Source organism: Agelaius tricolor, unplaced genomic scaffold (genome assembly GCF_023055355.1).
Source record: "Agelaius tricolor isolate 1412-34295 unplaced genomic scaffold, bAgeTri1.0.p SCAF_6, whole genome shotgun sequence".
In the NCBI taxonomy this organism is placed as follows: Eukaryota; Metazoa; Chordata; class Aves; order Passeriformes; family Icteridae; genus Agelaius; species Agelaius tricolor.
Window position 1 is genome coordinate 46616283 of NW_027269266.1, and position 23562 is coordinate 46639844.

Sequence of the window (23562 nt, forward strand, 5' to 3'; positions counted from 1 at the left end):
TCTGATTGAAAAACAAAGCAGCTGAGAACATTTTATAGCTGAAAGCCATCTTGCTCCTAAAGTGATATAAGGGTTTTTGAAACTTTTAATCTATTGTATCCTTGCCAAAAGAATTGGTCATCTGCTCTTTTTAACTGTAAGAACATCTTTGTATCTTGATGGCTACATCTATAAAAATGTGTCTTAAAAATGTCAGAAGAAACCCTCCCTTCCCCAAAGTCATATATGACCATTAGTGCAAATGTGTCAAATCAACTAATATTTTGGAGTTTACCTCATCTCCAAGTCTTCATTTTCTTGTGGTACAAATTTGTACAAGGCAACATAGGTGTTCATTTGTAACGTGCTTTTATAAAATGGTCCCTTAAAAAAAAAAAAAGAGAAAGAGAAAATTTAAATATGTGCTCTGTAAAAGAATTTGGTTCATTTTGTTACAGACAGAGGAACCAGAACCTGATCTTACAATAAATTATCCAGAATCATCTCTCTGCTCTCACAGCTTGGAGGACTATGGCCCAGGTACATTGCAAGCCATTAAGGCAGTAACTACCTTAATTTAGAAAGAAGATTATTTGAACTCGAAGATCAAATTCCAGGCTTCCAAAGAACACAAGCAGAAATTTGCACTGGCTGCTCTTTGGGACAAGATCTCAAAAATGGGTGTGCCTTTTTTGTCTCAGTAGTACATATGGTAGGCTCTTATGAGCCCAGTAGTGTACTATTGGCATTATGTAAGGTGTCTAGTCTACAGTTCTCATGGATGGAGCTAGAATTGTGCAGTGTACAGGCCCAAATTCAGAGTAGGAAAATCACTTTTTAGAAGTGATTTTAATATTTGAAATATTTTTGTGTTTGGTTTTCAACAGAAAGACTGGCTACTCTCTCTTCTCACTTTTTCCACAGTTAATCTGGGGAAAAAAAAAAGCAGCTAAAGCAAACACTAAATAATTTTTAAAATCAAATCTGTGATTTTTACATGATGGGAGTTCTATTGTAATTACATGGCCTGCACACTGGATCTTTTGCATTCCCAAATCAATTTGCAATAAGCAGAAAAACATAAGGTGATGACAAAGGATAAACCAAAAAGCCATCCAGTAACATGTATTGCTTCCAGCTGTGGCCAGTGGCCCAGAAATGGTGTAAGAACATGACTGTCAGATATCAGTGACCCATCAGACCTAGTCAAGGTCCTCAGACAGCCATAAAAACAAGAGTTTTACATGACTTCCCATTACCATTGCATCATGACAAAATTTGTGCTCATACCGGGGAATGTATACTTTTTGGTTCTTCTCCAAAGTGTTCTGTGCCATTTTCAGAGTATGTAAACACTGAAATAAAGAAAACATATGACATTTTAGGAGTAGTTTAAGATTCTTCACCTAAACTGGATCACCTGGATTTGTTAATCTCTTCCCTTTCTCCCTTATTTTCTTTGAGTCCTTGTGGTCTCCTCTGAGCCCTTCTACACTCCCAACAAAACCATGCCATTGGCACATGACACAATCTCTGTCCTCCAGAATTTACAAGTGTAACAAATGAACCATTTTGATCAGATGAATACACACAAGTCCAGCACTACGAACAGAACCCAGGTACTGTAAGTGCATTACTATTTAAAGCCCAGCAGGCTTTTTCTCACATTCAGTACTGGATTGTTGTGTCTAGGATAAGCAGTATTTCCATTTTAAATCACCTGCTAAAGCTGATGATCATATATGAGCAATATTGGGAAAGTTTGTATGCAAAACCTCTTCCTTCCTGTCTTTGACCTCTAACTCCAAGCGTTTGATAGCCTTCTTTGGTCCCTCTCTCCACTAGTCCATGGAGTACACTGGATACACTACTTCTCTCTCTGAATTTACAGGAGGTAACTGAATTGTTTTCAAATCAGGGTAGGTAAACTCAGGGTAGGTAAACTACAGGCCTGTAGATATAAAAATTTGCTTTTTAGTTACTAAATCAGAAACTCATAGAATAAGACAACAGTCACAGCACCTAACATACTTGATAAGTAATCAGTCACCCTCTATTGCAATTAATTCATGAGCTGACTGGTACTTGTCCTCAGTTATCTCCCTAGAAAAAACACAGTAGCTTTATCCTTTTGACTGAATTTCCCCTTCACATTTTAAGAATTGCCCAGTGTTTCTTGCTTCTTGATAAAGTCTGAATATGATTTTTTTAATAGCTGGAATCTTTGAGCAGTTAGAACCATCAATGTCTTCTGCTACCATTTACTTCTGTAAGTGTTTTGAGCAGAAGCTGGACTTTATAGCCTCTAACAATTTGGCAATCTCCAAAGTATCAGGTGACTTGGGGGCATTTTCTTTTTGTTTCTCTGGCATACAGTTACATGCATTCAGGGGAAAAAAGGACTAGAGAACACCAATCCTCTGAATTTTTCTCCTGTTTTTTCACTTGCTTGTCCTTCACTTCATTTACACATATTTCTTGGACTAGTCTACATGGTAGCTGACAACATAACAGAGTCTGTGGAGAAGCTTTATGAGGGAAATATAAGGTTCTTTGATAGTAGACAGTTGTACTTGGATATTGAAAAACATGACAGTGTTCTTGTAACAGATAAAAGACAAGTGAAACGGCAGCCACAACATGCACGAGAAAGATTTGGTACAAAGTGACAGGCATTCATGAGCACATACATCTTCTCTGACAAAATGTAAGGCAATGTTGTAGTCATAAAGTTCAATCTGTGAATGTGAAGGGAGTATGTGAACTGATACCTGCCACACTTAAGGTGAAAATGTCAACACAAGTTGTGTCTGGCTGTCCTGACTGCAGTGGACCTGAGGCCTCAATATGCTCCTCACCAAGTCCTGCTGCAAAGGGACTCTGACCCTGCAGACTATCACAGGTATGAGAAGGAAAACCTTAGAAATAAACCTAATTTACTGCATCATTAATATAGGGGTACATACATGTCTGGCATCTGTATGAAGGGGTTTAAAGTGCTGCTACTACAGATTGGCAGGGTTTAAGTCCTCCTCAAATCACAATGCTTTGCTTTTTATGTTCAGAGGAACAGGAGTTAGGAGGCAAATTGAAGATGTTCTGGTGAGAACTGAGTTGGGTAATCAGGAGCCTTTTGGACTTGCAAAAAGTCATTCACTGGACAAAGTAAAAGTATTTCAGCATCCTGTCAGGAGTAATTCCTGTTTAGTGACAGAAAATAAAGCAAGTTACTAATGTACAGCCTCGTGAACTGTGGAGCTGACCCAGCACATGGGGAGGTGGCTGAAATGTGTCCTTGTGTTGGCTGAGAAGGACTCTTGAAAACTGGGCTTGCAGGGAGGATATCCCATATTTGATTCAAGGAGAAAGTGCTCAAATCACTGTTGATAACAGGCTCACAGATGTCACCTAAAGTACATTTCAGCTTTTGGGACAGATAGTAGGTCACAGCATGAAAGAGTCTAACTGGCTTAGAGGAGGCTAAAGGGCTGGAAATTAAGTATGCCATCTCACAGTTGTAAACTGGGAAGCCTTGCTTCATGGGATTTATGCCAGGGCCTGAATGAAAGAATCTCCCCTTGAAGTTGTTGTCTTAGGAGTTCTACAGGGAAAATTACATGGCCATGCATGTGCTGGGTCCTTTTACCCTTCTGGAGGCTGTCTTTTCTGCCACTTCCCTTTACCAAAGAGCATCAAATGTACATTTTCCCAAATACTTATTTGTAGAACAGTATTTTAAAAGGAAACAAAAAAATAACAACAACACAAACTTAACTGGAATGGACCTGAGTCATTGAAGCATTAATGTGGAACTTCCTGATAAAGAGGCAGTAGACAACTGAGGAAAAAGGAGTCATGAGTCACTTTGTAAAAACATTTTGAATGTACTTATATTTTTAATCTATGTTTAGTTTGTGGTGTCTGGATGTTAATAGGAGGCACTTGAATCTGAAAGCCATAGAGGTATGTTGTTCATATCTCTACACAACAGAAATCCATCTATTTTCCTACTTGCTTGCCCTAGCAGCAGTAGACCAAAAAAAAAAAAAAAAAAAAGAAAGGAAAGGAAAAAACAGGGATTTTTACATTCTGAAAAAGATTTTACCATTTCCATAGCTTGTGTAAACAGTGCAGGCAGTTTATTAAAAATCTACCAAGAAGAAATTTTTGGAGTGACTGATGCATAATTTATACTCTGAGCCCCTAAAGGATGGATTGTAAAAAAGCCAGTGCTGATCAAAGGAATCGTTAATGTGCCGAGGAAGTTATTTGGAGGTTTGACACATGCTGAGTTTTTAAACTAATCTCTTTAAGTAAGTTCCTTGAATGCCTTTCTGTGCATTCAGTGAATACAGATTTCAGAAAAAAAATGTTTCTTTGGGTTTCAGAAATGAAACTATTGACTTGCAAAGAAATAAAAAGTTATCTGAACATTCAAACAGGGTCAATTCAATCTCAAGTGGCCAGGATTAAACAATGTGGTGCAGACTGAATTCTCTATCTTTAACCAGGTCAGGTCAACTTGCACTTGCAGGACAGAAAACCTAATAAAATTTTCAGGAGAAATCAGGTAATATGGATGAGGTATTCACAAAATAAGAGGAAGGAAATGACAGAACACTGTGAGGAGAGGTGCTAGGACCAAGAGGGAGGAAAGGAATAAGGAGGTGGCATAATATAGGAACAGACAGCTAAAGCTGGCCTTTCACCTTCATGAATTGGTAGCAGCATGTAAGGAGCACTGGGGGTACCACAAAGAAAAAAAGTTATGCTTGGTGTGGCTTGTTTTTGTTCTGTACATCTTGTGAGATTCAGCAAAGCAGATTTCAGGTGCTGTTAGAGAAGTTGCCATGATGGTTTGGGCCTGAATTTGTGCTGAGCAACAACTCCTTTTGTGTATGACTTCTACTGCGATGACTGAATTCAAGAACATGGTCACAAACACCAACTCATGGTGGCTGAGATTTTATTACTAAACTCTTGATGCTATGATGGTTTTCAAATCCCATCAAACCATTGCTGTAAAAACCATTACTTTTGTACTGCAAATCAAACAAAGAAATTGGGCTGTTAATATTACTGGGCGCATGCTACAGTTGTACTGAGAAGATGCAATCATAATCAAAATTCACTGTGTTGTGTATTTTACAGACACAAAGATCTTTTATGATTTGTTTTTTGTCCCAAAGAGGTAATGATATACAAAATCATGTGGAAAAATCAAACATATGGAAAAGAAAGTATTTTTTTGGTTCCACTTTGCCAATGTGGAAGCGAAGCACGTTAAGTCTACAGTCATGATCATGAAGTCAATATAGGAGATAGGGAATGGACCTGAACCTTGTCCAGTTGCACTTTTGGACACACCACATTAAGGAAAGTGGTTGCTTCCATTTCATCTGAATGGCAAAACGCATTCCCCAAATTTTTGCCCCAACTCACCTCCTGCTTTGGAAATCAGAACACTGCTAAAACCTGTGCATGCCATAACCCCTGGTCTGAAACAGGCTGTACATGGGCCTTTTCACCTGGAGGGGCTGTCCTGGCCTGGGGGCACTCACCGCTGTTGCTTCGTTTTCTGCTTAAGTCAAGGGTGCCTGCAGAGCTATTGCCTTCCTCCGGAACTTCTACCAAGTCAGCTGTCTGCAGGGACAGAAATAGCAAATGAGACAGGATAAATCAGAAAAAGGGCCTGATGAAGTGAAATAAAACCACAGCAAGGACCTTTGGGAAACGCAGTATTTGAGTGGTGAGAGAGCAGAGCAGAGTCAGCCTAGCGGGATGGAAGGAGAAATTGGATCTGATGATGCACAGCACATACCTACTGCACAGGGAGCAGGGGAAGCCCAGAAAAAAAATTCCAGACCAAGTTTGGAGTCTGGAGCACAAAAGATTTCTGCAGTACAAAATAAAGTGAAAGTTAAGGAACAAAGGATTAAGTTGAGCAATGTGCTTCTCTGAACAAAACAGAAAGGGCATGAAGGGATTTTCAGATTCTGCAGGTATACTAAATAGCTATCATCCAGGGGACTGAACATTAGTTGAAACTACTGAATTTTAATATATCAGTTCTGAATACATTATTCAGTAAAATAACTGTAATGTAAGGGTCATTTTAATTTTGTTAAAATGCTGTAAAAGAAAGAGCTAGAGTGCAACGAAGTGGATGAGCTCAGTCTTTAGATATCTGCCCTCACTTTCTTTTTAAACAGTCATCTGGCCAGTATGGTTAGGGAAATTGAAACCTAAGTGTTGCTTTTAGAATTACTATGATTTCTTTTCTGTACCGTATTAATGTCAGTCATGATTAGGGACCCAGTGTTCCAGGGCATAGGAAAACGTGGGATGACATAATCTCAAGCCTCAGAAGTATACTCTGCATACAGATTCCTTGGTTGGGTAGTCAGCTTCTCCTTGTATAGCCCAACAGGAATTAGGAGCTGCTCCAAGCAACTCTGTGCAAGTCTGACCTTAACAAAACTTCAGTCGTTGAACTCTCTATGTCTTTGATAACCAGAAAAAACCCAAAAACGGAATTTGAGTCAGGTGCTTTCTCTAATCTGAATAAATGTAAATTTATTCCAAATCATCTTTCCCAAGATTGATTTTTTTTCCAGCTCACAGATTTTAAGACACAAGAAGGATTTAATGTTATTATATGACACTCTACAATTGTACTGTACACACAGTTTGCTCTATTGCTTTGCAGTCCTGTGCCTGTATCACAGGAACATTTCTGGTTTTGTTCAGGGAGCAGAATTTGACTTGTTTTATAGGTTTTACATGTTGTTTTTTTCCCCTTTTACTAGTGTTGACAGCAAAGCTTTTTTTAGAAAGTGCTTTCACAATTTTATTTCTCCTATCCAGTACTTTCCTAGCTATTTCTCCACGAAAGAAACCAATGAACAAAGGGGTTGAAACCAGATTTGTGCCACAGGCATCTTGTGGCTATCTTGTTTTCCTTGCTGTTTTAAGAATATGCACTTTGCTGCTCTGTTGCTCCTTGTTTTTAGACTCAGCCTTTTGCAGCAGGTCATGTTTTCTTGCATCTTGCCCAAATAGGCCACCCGAGGATGAGGAGGCATTGCAATAGCAACGTTTACACAGATCCAGTGCAGAGCATATCTATGGATTCTGGTTGCTGGGTGGAGAAGAGAAAGACTGGCTTTGTTGAAGGACTAAGTCCCAGCTATTTTTCAGCTCATTGCTACAACATGTTCCTCAGTTTTCTCAGATTAGCTTCATTATTGCTGATTAGTAATTAATATTATTTTGTTAAGTTCTAGTGCATATGGGATGTGTAGTGACTGTCTCTTTAGTATTTACTTCATCCAAAATCTTCTGAGGCAACCTCATTTACCCTTAATGATTTTTCACTGAATGACTACATGACAAATGGTCATATAGAAATGATAGAGGTGCAAAGCTGCTTTTGAGAAGACCCGATCCACAAAAAACTAACAAAAACCAGATTCACATTTACATCACCTCAAGTGCCTTTTTGTATAAATGTGGGTTGCAGAAGCACAGTTTTGAAGCAAGCAGTAGGTAGTAAATCTGGAGCATATGGCCACTTTCTTTTATGGGAAATGCAGAATCCGGGCGGAAAAATCAATGAGTACGTCCACACAGCTCAGTCCTGTTAAAAATACTTTGGCTAGTTTAGAGGAAGGTGGCTGTCTCTGCAGAGAGTAGAGGCTGTCTACATGAACTGCATGCAGTATGGAAGCTTCATGGCTGTAGGGGCAAGGTACAGCTTCTAAGCCAGTCACCTTTGCTTTTCATCACCTTCATCAGGAGCACCTCTGCTGTGCTGACCCAGAGTGAGGCCTTGGACAGCTTGGACACCACCTGCAAGGTGAAGTAGTATCCCAGGTGTCCCCACCTCCCTGGTGTCCCTGGTTTGGTGACGTGGCAGAACCTTGAAGCACACTCCATCTCCCAGGGCTGGGACTCAGCACAGCCTCACAGCTGCATTGCCGCTTCTGCTTGGAGAGGAGCAGGGCAGCCCAGAAGTGAGGATCACTGGGGAAAGGTCGTAGTCCCTCTGAGTTATTAACTACACGTGCTTCTAAGGGCTCTGTGCCACATCCCTGTTGCAGCCACTGGTCAGTACCTACTCCCAGGTCACATGTCAGTTTTAAAGGTCCTCAGCTCCATCATTTTGTTCAGGGTTGTGTCTACCCTGTTTTTTTATCCTTGTCTCGATCCACAAGCTTGTGCTGGCAAAATTTATGGTTTCTCAGGTCTGCTGATTCAATTCTCTAATGTGCTCTATTTCCTGTATGCTGACACATGTTACGTTCTCTCTCAGCTTCAATACCCTGGAGAAATTCCTGTAACGAACTTGCGTTCCCAATTCTACGCCCACACCCCACCTAGTTATGATCAGCTCCCTAGAGTAAGCTGACACAGCATTAGTGATTTCTATGCTCGAGTTTTCATTTATAATTCAACATAAACTTTATTGATGTAGAAAGCAATAATTACATTTGTAGAAATTTTGTTTCAAAGGAAATTAAATAATTGAAAGAAAGAAATGTAATAATGAGACAGAAGGTAGAGTCACTTTGGGTTTAAAAAAAAAGGGAATTAGCAAATTCCTTTTAAGGCACAAATGGGGGTGGATAGAGGACATGTCCTTTAATAAATCCCTTGCAGACTTCACTTAGTTCTTGCTTAAATGAGTTTGTTTTCTTTCCCATCTGACATGAATTGGTGCCTGTTTAGAGTCCACCTATACCACCTGAGATTACAGGTGAGCCATATGAATGAGCATGCATTTAAATGCCAGGGAAATGTTGTAACATACACAGATATTAGCATGACTTGATATTAAGCATATAAATATTTGCTTTGAGACCTGGAGACCAACTCTCCTCATGTCTCTGTGCCCAGTGATTTGTCCTATGACGTGTGAGTAGAAGAGGTTGTCAGATAATGTGGGCCTGATTTTTAGAGATGATAATCAGTTTTAGCCTCCAGTGGATTCAGGTGTGATTTTCTTTTTATGGTTATTATTTTTTTGAGGGAGCTAGGGGTGGCATGGAGGGGATCTCTTTGGAATGGAAGAGAACCTCAAACATAGGTCTAAGTGCCTGTTTATGAGAGACTGAGAAGGTAGGAAATGTTCTTTCAATACCATGAAGGAGCTTCTGATCTCGTGGATCCCAATACTAGGATAAGGAAGAAATTAGCAATTTTTACTGTTGAACAAGGTGTGGATATAGCAAAGGCATGGCCACAAGAACTATCACTTCCCTCGTTCTCTACCTCTTCTGCCATAGTCCTTAAGACAGTGACTTTCATGATTGGAGTGAATGACAAACATTAAGGCTAAAGCCTCCCTGTCTGGATAGAACAGCCTTATCACACCTGTCTGTGTTTGGGGTTTGGAGAGAGAAGCCCCAGTCTGTAATGCCTCCCTCACGATTCTGCACTGGAAAGGGGTGGAGGTCCCAGTCCCTTGTTTTGTTGCAGTAGCAGTGTCTTAAATTTTCTGGGCTTGTACTGGGATCATGTACTTTTCAATCTAGGTTCTGAGGACTCCAACTCATTGTTATCACTTGTATGAAGGGCAAATGGCCACCATCAACAGCAGGCACTATGCATCTGCTCCAGCCTGACAGTTCAATAGCTCAGTTACACTTCTATATGGATATGCAAAATAAAAAGATTAATATATCATTTTCCAATCTGATAAAAACAGTTTACTAATTTAATTAGTATTTTTCTCTTTTTCTCAAGAGTCATCTAAAAGATACAATTTTCAAAAATAACAAATTTTCTGGTCCCTATATGAAGCTGAGAGTAAGATTTTAGGGTTTTTTTACAGTTTGAAATAAAATTTTGTGAACTCTGACACAATCTCATGTGAATGATTACCTGTTGCTTCTCCAGAAAGAAAACAGAAGAAAGATGTGGGGACACTTACGGAGTTTCTGTTGGGAGAGTCAGACCCACTTCCAGAACTTCCCTTTTTGGTTTTCTGGGCTAAGGAAGTCCCAAAGCGAAGAGTTTCATACACAGGGTCAACCTTATTTCCACAGGCTGCAACAGAAGGAGCAAAACATGCATCAGTCAATCAATACCTTGAGGATATTTCTGGTCACGTTCCTGCTTAACTTGGAGCAACACATGCCTCTACCAAGAGGTTGAGCTGTATGCTTAGAAACAATTTGAGAGACCATGCTGATAAAAAGTGAGTGTTGAACTTAATGGAATTGCTATCAATTTTCTGCTGCCTCTCTACTCCCATAAAGATCATCCTCCTCTCATCCTGGCTCTTCCATTCTCGGCCATTGCCTTGTCTCTCTTCACCTGCCATTCTCCTTCCCTAATCATCACTGGTGCTACCTATGTGGTGGTAAAGAAGACAGATTACCAGGATGTTCTAATCCATGTTTGTCCCTACCAGTGACTTCTCAGATTTCTCTCAACAGTGGCTTTCCCTCATAGCTAGCCACAAAAATAATCTCCCATGGAAGATAAATGGATGTCTTTGTGGGAAACAAGCAAATCCAGTTCAAACTCTCTTCTACATACTTCATTCTTAGACCTCAACTTCCCTTGTGACACAAGGCTGTGGGCATGTAGAAAATGGTACATTTGTAGAGCTATGCACAAAGAGGGAAACTTTAGCCAAAGTACTGAGAAAGTGCAACAGATTTTGGATTTTGATTGGAGGAAAGCACACCTCATTTTTTAGACAGAGTTTATTGGAAATGTTTCTATTACTTCTGATAAAAATGATGGGTGTTTTTGAGAAAGAGAAACTTAGATGAAATCATTGTAATTATTTTTTTTTTTAACTGATGACAGTAAGAATACAAATGTCATCAGACAAGTAGTTTTAAGTGGACTGCTTAGTTTTGGCTTTGATTTTTTTGCACTTTGAGGTCTGCCTGGTTAGAATACTGGTGGGGAAAAATATTTTCCAGAATAAACTTAACTTCCCAATTTCAAAATGTTTCTTTTCAGAAATTTGGTATTACAGTGAGGAGCAAGTGGTCTTTCAAGTACTCAGACAATGTGTAGACATGATCAATAAGGAAAAATATGAGGAAAGTAAGAAATATGGATGAAAAAGGACAGGAACCTAGCAGCATCCCTCAAAAGCTGGACCAGTGATTTGAATGCCCCCTGCTATTTTGATCTCCCTGTCTTTTACCTGTTTTTTCCCAGCTCAGACCCGCATCTCAATATTTCGGCGTTTCTTCACTCCTAAGTTCCTACCTTGCTCTCAAGTAGTTGTTATGATAAGCAGGGTAATTGCTAAGACGTATGCACACAAGGTTTTGAGTGAAACACACAATGAACACACCCTCTCCTCTTCCAGCTTTGTATCTTTGAAGTGGTCCTTTCCTGAGGTGGCAGAAGGGCATCCAGTCACCGAAAGGAGCTGGACGGCTGCTGAGGGTAAAGACCATGGCTGGAATTCTGCCGCTGCTGTTGCAGAGCATTGCCAAGGGAAGACTGAATGGAAAAGCAGTCAAAACCTACCAATAGGCATCACTTCTTTGATGCAGCCAAACTGTTCGTGAATGAGTAGTGGTGAGCTGTAGTACCGTCGAAATCCCTTTGGCTGGAGGGAGAAAAAGCAAAAATGAGTGAAGTGCATTGCTTGCCTTGACTGATGAAATAGAAATAGCCTCAGCTCTTGGTTAGTGGTGGAACATTGTGGTGAGGCTGGAAATTTGCCTCCTCTTGTTCAGTCACTGTGAGGTTTAGAGATCAGATGTTTATTTGATTTTTTGCCTAGAAAAAAAAAATTCTATATTTGTGTGGAAGGAGGGGCTAATTTTCAGCTCTCTTTTTTCTTTTGTCTTACACAAAAGCAAAACTAATTAATTGCAGCAGAAGTGCTGAATCATTAGAAGTTCTGGGTAGTTTCCCTCTCCCTGTCTTCTTATATAATGTGAATTTGCATTGTATTGTATTTGTTAAACATGTGACTATCCTTCCCCACCCTAACTCCAAATCCTCATGCTCCCACATACGCATATGTGAAACCCAAAGAATTTAGAACCTTCCTACAGGTTTTTCTAAGGTTTTCTGCTGACTGACTGCAGCTTCCACTGTTTTTTTTTTCCTTTTGTCTTGTAAGGTCAAGAAGCTCTCTAAGCTGTTATCAGATATTCCCATAGTGTCGATGTGTAGAAAAATGCACCATAAAAACTCAAGCTATATCATTAAAGAATACCATAATATGGCAAATAATGGTGCCTACGCTGCTCTAAAAAACGTATCTCAATTCAGGCAAATTCTTAGTACTCAAAATTAATGCCTTCAAGACATTGGAATTTCACAAATTGTCTCTCCAATTTCTAATGTCTGCAGGCTGTGAGAACTTCTAGTCACAGTGAGAAGTGAGGAAGATTTGAAGAGATGTGCATATTTTCCATATCCTCTGTTCAGTGTACATCAAAACCTGATAGACAACTAGTTCTTCAGGTAATGAGCTGCAGAAAGGACTGAAAAAGACTGAGGTGACTGATAGTCTTGGAGTCTTAGAGGAAAAAATTCCAGATTCTTCAGCCTTTGTCTGCACCCAAGCTAGATTCAGAGCATCAGCATGAGCTCACAAAACTCCTGCAACTTTGCTGACAACTTCCTGACGTAAATATGATCTCTCTTTTTTTTTATTTTTGTAAACTAGTAACCACAAGAGCTGAGGCTGGAATCAAGACATGCATGAATGAATTAACATGGGACAATATTTGCCTTATCCAGGGCTTGTCATTCAGCTCTTCACAGACCAACTTCCTATACCAGAATGCCTCATACTACAACTATGATTATGAAGACTTGACTTGGGGATGTAAACAACAATAGCTTTCAGTGAGCCCTCTTGGACAGAAAAGATCTTTCCAGTGAAAGGTGGGGTTTGTAGCACTTTTGAAGTCAGTGCTTGCATTTTCCCATCACTTAACACAGTAAAACTGTTTGGTTTTAGCTCAGTTGTCTCAAATGTCTTCAAGTCACAACAATTCTGAGAACATCTGAAACATGAATCTATGTATTATTCACTTTTCATATTCCAATTGGTATTATTCCAAGTTCTTTTTCCAAAAGTAACCAGAAGGAACCATAGTCCCATAATAGTCAACAAGGTGGGTTAGAATTGTCTCAGACATAGTGTACTGCCATTGCCAATCACAAGATTTTGCTGCTTAGAAGGCAATCCAGGCACTAAAGTGCTGTGTCCTTACGGGGGCAGGCTCTTCCCAGACCCTCCTGCTGAGAGATTGCTTCAAACTCTGTTGTGTCTTACTGAGAAATATCCCTTGGTTTTCTTTTTTAGGTGAATTATGTTTTTTTATTCAAGCCCTAACTGTGGAGAAAACAATAAAACATAATTTGGAGGATTTTTCATTTGTTAAACCCTACTGAAATACTATGATTAATTTATAGCATTCTTTGAGAGGTTTACACTACAGAATGCACAGCTGAAATCAAGGTAATTAATTTTGTTAGCTAGCTAAATTTGTATTCTGTAACTGTATTTTCACATCCACAAAGCAGACTGGATTTGTGCCTTGGTTTTGTTTCCATCCTTGTGCAGCAGCAATCGCCCAAATTGACAGCAGGGCACCACCTGGCTTCGCTTTTCCCGCCTCAGTAAAGTGATCTGGTGTGGGTTCTGTTAATGCAGCAGCTAAATGCACACCTGGGGTTCAGGGACACAAAAATAGCTCCAGCACATGCTGCCCTGGGCTGCTCACTTACCAGCTTGCCCATGCACCGCTGCTGCCCGATGCTGTCGGCACACTTGTGGTGGATGCTCATCTTGCACGCCTTACAGCGCAGTCCGTGCTTAGCGTTTGTCCCTGGGAAATGCACAGCAAAGATTGAATTAGACAAAATCAATAGTTTCCATCCATTTAAACAAGTGACCTGAGAGCTGATGGGGTCAGTTGCAGTAGAGCAAATACTGGCAACATTCTTTGCCTTAACCTTACCTGCTTTTAAACATGCACATTCGTACACCTATTTTCTTTACAGCCTCTCCATTTTAGGCACTTGTCCCCCAGGTTCGTTTCCAGGGTGTTGTTGCCTTTAGATTTATATTGGATTATGCTCTGCTATATGATAATCTGACCAACAGTGTCCTCTGTGTCATGAACACCAAGCAAAACCCCTTTGTTATTTTGAAAGGTCTTAGCGTGGCTGTGCATGGCTGAGGGAGCCACTGTTGGAGCACCCAAGCTCTGGAGCAGCTCTTGGGAGCTGGGCCATCAATGGAGGCCCAGGTTTTGTGGATGAAGTTAGCTCCAGGCATATGTGAGAGGGTTAACCCATCTCCTTTGCCATTTCCTACCCACAGGCAAACACATCCTGTTTGTGTGGTTTACACTCTGGATTAGTGTGCTGTGAGGATTTTTTCAGTTATAGTTTCTTTTCAATTACACATGCTCAAAACAATACTGACAATTGCTCCCAGGGACTGCTGCTCTCACCATCCTGGGCCAGTGCTCAGAGGGTGCAGGAAGGGCTCCTTACATGTCCCTGAGTGGGGCAGTGAGGGTGCCACAAGTTTCACTATACTTTCCTCCCTTGTCAGTAGAAAAGTTACGTGTCACAGGTAGGGGAGCTACAGCAGAAATTTTGCTTTAAAGAAGCAGAATTCTCCCACTAGGCCAAATGTAGTTCTGTATTAGCTTCAGTGAGGACCTACTCTTAAATGACAGACCCAAGTCTGCTTGCTTCCAGGCAGGAACAGTCACTTTTATTCATACAACCATAACACTTCCTAAACTATGCAGAAGCAGTGATGCTGCAGCAACTCTTTTATCCCCTACAGGACTGTGTAAATGAAACAAGTAAACAACATATCTGTTCATTTTATCTACTGTGAGAATCAGTATGAAACAAGGCAATAAAAAACCCTAAAAACACTTGACATTTTAACCAGCCTTCATTAGTCAGACATGATAAATATTAGTCAGAAGGATCCTGAATCTGAAAGTACTCATTGAGCTCATTGGTTATGTACATGCTGCCAGTTTCATTCAGTGAAGTGCTACCTCAAGAAAGAAGCACTTCAGGGAAGGTTTTATCAAGTTGTTGCCAAAACCCAAGCCTTGTGTTCCACTTTCAGAGGAAGAGGTGTCTGAAGTGGCCACTTGCAAGCCAGGTAAGGCAGGCTGAGGTTGTTGCAGTGAGCCAGGCTCAGATGTTTCACCTGTGTGCTTCCTTTAGGACAGGGAATCAAGATCCTTCCCACCTTCCTATAGAGCCTGCTGAAGTGATAGGGACTGAATGGGGTTGAGTGTGGGGGGTGCTCCAGGGACTTCAAGGGAGTTGAGTCAGTTCCTGCTCCCCATTTGTTGCCCCTTTTAGCCACCTTTCAGTGCGTGCAGACATCCTTTCTACCCTCTTTTTCTGAGGTCTTTTTTTCCTAGCAAACACAGGATTTCTTAGAAGAACACATGCCTGTTTATTTGTTCCTTTTTTCCTGCATGGTTGCACTTGGATTAGTGTGCTGTGAGGATTTTTTCAGTTATAGTTTCTTTTCAATTACACATGCCCAAACCAATATTGACTTCTGTGGCTTTGTGCTTTTATTACTGATGATGAAATGCTGAATCACCCTTCCTGGTGATCAACAACTGGCACTGGGAAAAGAGTAGTTCCCTGACAGTTTTTCATTATATTTATAGGGCAGAATGAGCAAAGGAAAATGACATCACAGCTGGCCTATGCAACACGTCAGTGCTTACACCGGGTCCAATTCTCCACTCATGCTGCTCTGTACCAAGTTACTCCTAAGATTTAGCTGTGAAGAGGCAGATAATCTCACAGTCCTTCCTGCTGGCTATGTTATGCCTTTCCAGCCATTTTAATGTTAACTTTACAAGGTGGATGTTGGTCCTTACATGTTTTAACCATGTGATTACAGAAGATACACACCTGTCAAAACAATTGTGTGCCCAAATGATGTGCAAAATGAATGTGAAGCATCTGAGTTGCTTTCAAAAATGACCCCAACTCTTTCAGAACAGGAGTCTGTGGTCATGTGAAAACGAGTAAGACAATTACAAAAGAACAACACTGTATTTCCATTGATGAGTGCCATATTTTTATATCTGAGTAGCTAAGTAGTGGCTCAAAGAGAGGAAAAGTATTTCTGTCACCCACTTGAGTCTACAAGAAGGCTTTGTAAATCAAAATCAAAACTATCAAAAGCTCCAATCTTCAACCCATTTTCAGTTCTAACTACTTGGTTTACAGTGGGGCTAGCTTGGAAAAAACTTCCCTGTGTCTCCCTGCCTCCCACTGAGGAATAACTACGGAGCTTGGAGAAGAATCATTTATGCTGTATTTATGCTCAACCACCATATCTCAAGCTCTGAAAATGGCATTTCTACAAGAAACATCTTTTTTTTTTCCCCACAGAACAATTCTTTCTTCGGTTTCTCTTCCCCATTACGCTAAATCACTCAGAGAACTATGGCTAAGCTGTTTCAAAACTAGTGCATGCCAGGAATCAAATAACTACATACTGGTAATGTACCTGACCCAAAAGTTTCTGAGATTCAGAAATGAGGCACAATCACAGCTCACATCACAGATAAGAGATTGCATTCAGTACAGGTGTAAATGAGACCAGGGTTTCACTTATTGTATCAATTTCTGGCCTCCTATTTATGCACACTTATTGACCATGCAGATGCCTGAATGGGGCAGGTTTTAGGAGACATTTGGTAGTTTAAGATAGTGAAAAAGCAGGCAGAACACGGATCTTGCAAGGATGTTATGTAAAAATGAGTGAGTATAGTGACAGATCCACAGTCATGCACTGGTATAAGAGAGTTATTTCATTATGCCTAAAATAGTGGCACAGGATATAGCAATGTGTTGAAACATTATTTCCCAATAAATTCCCCTGGAAATCATAAGAAAGTTAGGAATTTGGTCTGAACATAATTAAATACTAGAAAATAAGTGGTATTAATGACTCATAAAAGTAAAAAAATAAAAATACAGTGACAAAGATAGTAACAATAATAGCAATAGCTACAACAACACAATAGAGACTATTTGAGGATAATTTTCCTTTGTTGCCAGAGGGTACCAGGCTTTGTTTGAAGTTGAAAGCCTCTCTGTGGCGTGCTTACTCCCACTGGGTTAATCTTTCTGTGGATTGAAGCATAGGGCAGGGGAAGGGTAAGGAGAGGGTTCACATTTGAGCTGGTTAAAGCACTGTCTGGAAGGTGCAGTGTTCCAATTAGTGAAGTCTCAGACACTAACACAGTCTCCTCAGGGACATGTGCTGAGCACACACTGATGATCTGCAAGCCTGACCGTCACTGTCTAGGTTGATTCCTGTCCCCCTGAGTAGCTGATGGTTTGATTGCAGCCTACTGTTTATTCCCAGCAGCAGATATTCCCCTATACCAACCTTAAAGCAAAGCTGGAAGCTACTGATGCTCACATACAGTAGTCACCGCTTATCTTAGCCCACCTGGAATAATTTCAGTCAGTGGTGGATCAGAAATATAGGAACTAAAGGCTTAAGAATTAAGCTCCACTTGGAGTAACCTAACTACTTTTTTCTCTGGTTTTCACTCAAAGGGGGGGAATAAACTAAAGCTTTGATAGCTTTGCTATTACCTTCAAAAAGTAATCATCTCTCCTACCTTTTTCTGCAAAAACCCTTACTTAGGTTACTTAAGCTGGTTGGTAAATACTGAGCAGGACAGAACAAAATTCTGCTCAGTTGCTTTTTGGTTGCGGTCTGGGGATGTGATTTTCACAATTTTTATTCAAGGCACACTACTTCTTCATTCACCAAACAGAGCAGACAGTGTTTGATGAATGGGCAGTTCTATTCAACATTTATTTTTTACTTTCCTCAGTCAGTGTGTGTCTTTAAGCATCACCTCTTGAGTCCCATGTTAGCCTCATTCCAAATACAAAGTGATTAACGGCCTCATGAGTTTTCTTTCAGGCTCACTGTCTTTGTCCCTTGCCAAAACTTGTATGAGATGGCTCTCATTTAGGGGAATAAAGGGTAAAACTGTCATAGGTTGCACTAGTATTATTTTGGCCCAGATGCTGGTGTTTAAGCTATAAAAATTGAACATTCTAAAACTGGGGATTTAGAATGGAAATTACTAGACATGTTTAGCTGACTTATAGTGTTCATGAACACTTAACGTGTCCTCTTTGGTCAATGAAATAGTGCCTATGTGGTTATGAAATTCATACAGAGAAAAAACCACACAGACATTAGAATAAATGTCCTTTGTGTCCTATTCATTAATGTATCAACTATCTCCCAAGTCTGTAGAGGCTGGTATTCCTTTTTCAAACAGCAAAAAAGGCAAAACAGACAAAAGAAACTTTTTTCACTGGAAAAAAGGAGTACATTTCAGGCCAGAATACTGAGTAGGTCTTAAATAAACTTAAAAATTTGGTTCTGCCCAGTAATTTTCTTCAGATATCAGCTAATGTATCGAGGCACCAAGGTCTGGAAGGATGCATTGTTTTGAGAAGCAGGTCATGTTTAATAACACCTCACTAGAAATACTCTGTGACTGGGTCAGCTCCCATTTGAATATCTAAACCAGTGGCTAGGTTTTCCAGAACAGTCATGGAAAATTGAATCTTAAACTGTTCTGATAATATGACCTTAAATACCACTAAAAGGACACACTGCATCACTTTTATAAATTTAAATCTTTTTTGGAGGAAGCCTAAATGGAAACAGAACACCTCAATATAGGTGAATGGAAATATTTGTAGGCAGAGAAAGACAGAGGGAACAGGGCAGAATTTGATTCCAACTCTTTTTTTTTCTGTGTTTCCTTACAAAAGCAGTTTAGTAACTACTGTGCATTTCAGGAAAGTCACATTTTTCCTAAGGAATGCAAATGAGAATCTTCTTGTTACAGGCACACAAAAGGAACCTGTATCAACCCCTTTGCCAGCACAGCTATGGCCACAGCACTGCTGGCTGATGCTTTTTGCCTGTTGCTCCAAGTCTCAACATAAGATTAATAACTGGAGAGGGAGAACGAGCCCTACAGCCTGGAGAAATTTCAAAGAAAACTGCAGATGTTGGTAACAACATGATGTTATACTGGCTGTATAAACATAACTATATTAGGCACTTACGCCAAAGTGGGGGAAAAAAACAGAAAGGAGAGGATATAAACGTTCAGGTCTATGAAAGAGAGAAAGAGGAAGGGAAAAAGACACAGAGAGACTGTCACCTCCAGATAATCTAGCTATGACCCAACCACTATTTTTTTATTATTCCAGCTGAGAGGAACATACCATTCAGAAATTGTTTTGACTTAAAACTTTCAAAAATAATATATTTTAGATTAACATAATTTCCATAGATCTCAACTTCTGCTGTAGGAGGCTGATAAAAATAATGAGTGTCTTGCCCCTTTCTCCCCAAATGCATTTACAGTTGTCACCAGAAAGCTTCATCCATGACAAAGTTTATGGCAAATGGAGAATTTTAAGCAAGCTGGGCCAGTATTGCAGCAGTGAAGGGTTTAGGATGTCCCCTTAAAAAGAGGAAATCCCTGAAATGGGACTGGTGCCTCTGCAGTTCTCTCTAAGCCTTTGTGCACTCTACACTCATGCCCCCTTCTTAGATTTTAATTAATTGGTTTTGCATAAAAGCTCTGATGCTGAAAGAGATTACTATTTTTAAAAATTCCTCTGTAGCAGCTTCCTGCCCCTGTGGCTGGCTGCTGCTGGACAACCTTTCTCCTTCTCCTGCTCTATCTCAATCAAGAGCTGTGAGGAGATCAGAAAATAACATTTTCTACATGAGACATCCAGATCTTTAAAGTTAAAATCTTGAGCCTAATTCATCCAAACCACCAGGTTGGTTTGTAAGAATGAGCTGGGAAGTCCTTTTCTCACCCTTCCTCAGCCTCAGCTTCCCTGAGTGCCTCCTGCCACCTTGGGAACTACACTCTCTCCTAATGCCTGTCACCCTTCTGATTATATTTTTTTAACTGAAGCTGCCCCATCACTTTCCCACGCTGGCATTTTGGAGAGTACAGAGGCTCAGATCCTCAGCTGTTCATCAGGTGAGCCACAGATCAAAGCCTGAACACAGATTTCCCCAGCCACCCTAGAGGGCTGAACACTGGAAGTCATTGCTGCCAGATACCTGATTGAGAATTTAAATTGATGGACACAGAGTTACTCTTTAGTAATGACATTTTTTTCTTTATTAAGTTGTGGGTTGGGATTTTTTACAGTTAAATCTGCCACTTCAAAGTGTACAGAGCTTTGGGCATGTTAAATTTATAATTTCTTGGGATGAGGCATGTTGTACAGGGATGTCCAACCACATGAGAGGAGGAACCTCTGAACCTGGGAGCAAGCTGCTAGGTCTTGACCTGATACCTTGACTGCCTGAAGTGTCCTGTTCCCATAAGTTTACCTTGTGCCACTCTAAACCAAACAGGGTGTGTAGAGAAGCTGGAGCTTGTGTATTTATGTTCTGTAGAGGGGGGCTTGATATCCAATCATGGTACCTATCCTTTCAAATGAATAAATTTTAGATTATATCTCATTGAGAGGTGTGGGTCCATTTGAGTGCCCACCCCAGTTTCTCCATAACAATATCCTATATTTAAATAGCAAGAAAAGTTGCCTTATGTGTAGGCAGGCTACATAACAGTGCATAAAATTAGAATTGACTTCCTAGTGGCATAGTTTTCTTTAGAAATGACATGCTGAGAAAAAAATGAGGCAGTAATAGGCAGGTTTTTCTGCAAGACGGTTATAGAGATGAAAAATATCTCTGCTAAAATAAAGCCTTTTAAAAATTTGGCCATAAGAATTTTTTTCAAAATGCATTTTTCACATATTCAGCAGCTTTGCTATAAAAGTCTATCCCTGAAAGGAAATTTCCACCTCCGCACTTCTTAAAATATCATCTCAGGTTTTTGATCATCTAAATGTTAATTAGGATGCTGGAACATCATGGTAAATAAACTAACAGCTATTATTGAAAGAAAAAGTCCCTGTCCCCTAAACACTAAACATGCTAAATCATGTCTAACATTCTGTGCTCTGAACAAACTGGCACTGCTTTATTGTTACCTACTTTTCTAGATAATTTTCAAGATTGATGAACCTGTGCTTATAGGTCCTTGAACTGGGCTGCTTTGCTGAAAAGGAAAATATTTCAGAGGGGATAGGCATAAACTTGACTGTGTGAGGGGATGGTGGCAGAACTAAACAGGACAAGGGAACACAGAGAAATTAAGCTTGGTGTGTTTTTCAAATGAGGACAAGCAGAGATGAATGGCTGATCTTGGTCTCAGTAGTATTAGTAAACATAGCATCTTAAGTAACTCTTCCTGAGGTGAAGATGATGAAAGTCAGATTTCAAACAAGATCTCCATTTTGACAGACTCAGGTTATTCACACCTGTGTTCTTACATGTTTTGAAATGAAAAGTCATCAGTTGCAGCCTTTTTTCCCTGTGTTTTAAACACTTTGAAAAAGAAGTTGAATTTTTTAAGGCTGCTCACATGTGCCAAAACCTTTATCTTCCAAGGGCCTTGTACCATTACAGAGGAGCTGGAAAACAGAAACCAGAAATCTGAACAAAATCTATAATGTGAAAGGAAGACCAGGACTGTGAGCTTGCTGAAAATGTGGGAAAAGAATTACAGAACAAAAGAACAGTGTGTCCTCAGCAAAGGGATTTGATGTCCTGTCTTCTCTGCTAATGGATTTTTTACATAGCCTGCTGCTTATGTGGCTCCATCATCATCAGTGGATCAGGGGCTTGAAATGAGAGATGCTATTTGTCAGAAGATCAGGAAAATCAATTAGAACTATAAAATGTTTAGTTCTTATTTTATATATATATGTACATATATGATGGAAATAGGAAATAGAGCAACAGAAGATCACTACATATGGCCAAAATCTAGTGCTTGGTCAGGATTTGGCCACATGCACAGATTTCTGTTCCAAAGCCATTTCTTCCCTTGGATCACACGTAGCTAAGGAGGATCTTATCAGAAGCTACAGGTGCATTGGCAGCATGATTTGCTTGGACTAGAGGGAATTCAGGGCACCACCATAAGTAACTGGCTAGTTACACCATTTTGGTGGGATCAGTTTTCAGGGAATTTATTTCTACAGTCAGTCACAATGTGCTTCTACCTTTCAGAATTTTACAACCACATTTTATAGCAAAATGTGTTTCAGTTTCTTTTCCACATGGGAAATATACAATCACAGAATCAACTAGTTTGGGAAAGACCTCTGAGGTCATCAATCCAACCTATAACCTAACACCACCTTGTCAACCAGACCATGGCACTGAAAGCTACATCCAGTCTTTCCTTAAACACTTCCAGGAACAGTGACTCCACCACTTGCCTCAGCAGCCCCTTCTGTTCCTGTTTTCTGTGAATTCTTTCTGATTTCCAAGCAATGGAAAAACATTCAAACCTTTCACACCAAGTGCAGGCTGGGGGGAGTGAGGTGGGGTGGGGTGTTGGTAATTTTTTTCCAGAAATAGCTACTGATTTCAGTGAAATCACACAGGTTGGGCAGTAAAAACCCTTCATTTACAACTGTCAAAGAAGCAATCCTAGCCTTCACTGTTATAACCTGAAACAATTCATTACTTGACACATAGCAGTACTGGCCTAAAGCACACCTAGAGGTACACTTCCATAAGGCACCAATTAATAATTAAATGAATAAGAAAAACTTCTGTCAAGTGATTTTACAGAAGTTTATGTAGCTCAGCAAAGTAAAAAGAACATTGCCCGCCCAAGGGTCAATCTGGACAGTGAAAAAAATAGGGACATTAAGCTGAAATTTCACTCTATTGCTAAATGATTAAATCATTAATCAAAATCACCAAAGATCTGCTTTTTAAGATCTTATCAATCAACATGAATAATTCAATGCATCACTCATAATCTGTCCATATTTAGACAGTATTTTCCCTACCTGAATTCACCCTGGCTTCCATTAGGAACCAGCCAAGCCAACACAAACCATAGATTTTCTCATCTACACATGTGGATTGGACCAGCATGGCTATGTGGTTTGTTGTCCAAAACCCTTAATAAACATCCACCATAATTGTGCCTACCACTATCAGGGTAGTGAAACCCAGAGGGACAGCAAAAGGCTTGTCAGGTATTATCTGTCTGTTGTACAGTTGTACAGTGTACAAAGCTGTTGTTACAGCTTTCTATAACAAAAGTCCAGCAAAGAGCAGATCAATGTGTCAGAAGGTACTGGCACAGAACTGAATGTCAATACAGGTATTAAGATTTAGGAGCTGTCACTGGCAAAGAACAGGTGAAATTGTGAACAGAACAGGCAGCAGGTAACTGCTATGTAAGTGCATGGGTGAATGTGTGAAACTGAACCCCTGAACTCTCAGACAAGAGGCTGCTACTTGCAAGCTGCAACCACTATTAGCTGCTGGAAATGTTGATAATAAGCAGTGTATCCCAAATCCTGCAATTAATAAAGAGACAGGAGACCAGAGCACTAGTTAAAAGGCTGATTATGTGCTGTTCTTATGCACATACATTATTTAGGCTGGAGGAACTGTGAGCT

At 40.1% G+C, this 23562-nt stretch overlaps 1 protein-coding gene across 2 annotated transcripts in view; it reads right to left on the reverse strand.

Moving 5' to 3' along the window:
• The window catches only part of STAC (SH3 and cysteine rich domain), a 72459-nt gene that overhangs the window by 14756 nt on the left and 34141 nt on the right, over positions 1-23562 (reverse strand). For both annotated transcript variants that reach the window (XM_071429676.1, XM_071429677.1), the window contains 6 exons: positions 13708-13808; positions 11482-11563; positions 9914-10029; positions 5541-5622; positions 1270-1334; positions 275-363 (listed from right to left, as the gene is read on the reverse strand). In XM_071429676.1, the coding sequence (XP_071285777.1) occupies positions 275-363; positions 1270-1334; positions 5541-5622; positions 9914-10029; positions 11482-11563; positions 13708-13808 (535 nt within the window). The remainder of the gene's footprint in view (positions 1-274; positions 364-1269; positions 1335-5540; positions 5623-9913; positions 10030-11481; positions 11564-13707; positions 13809-23562) is intronic.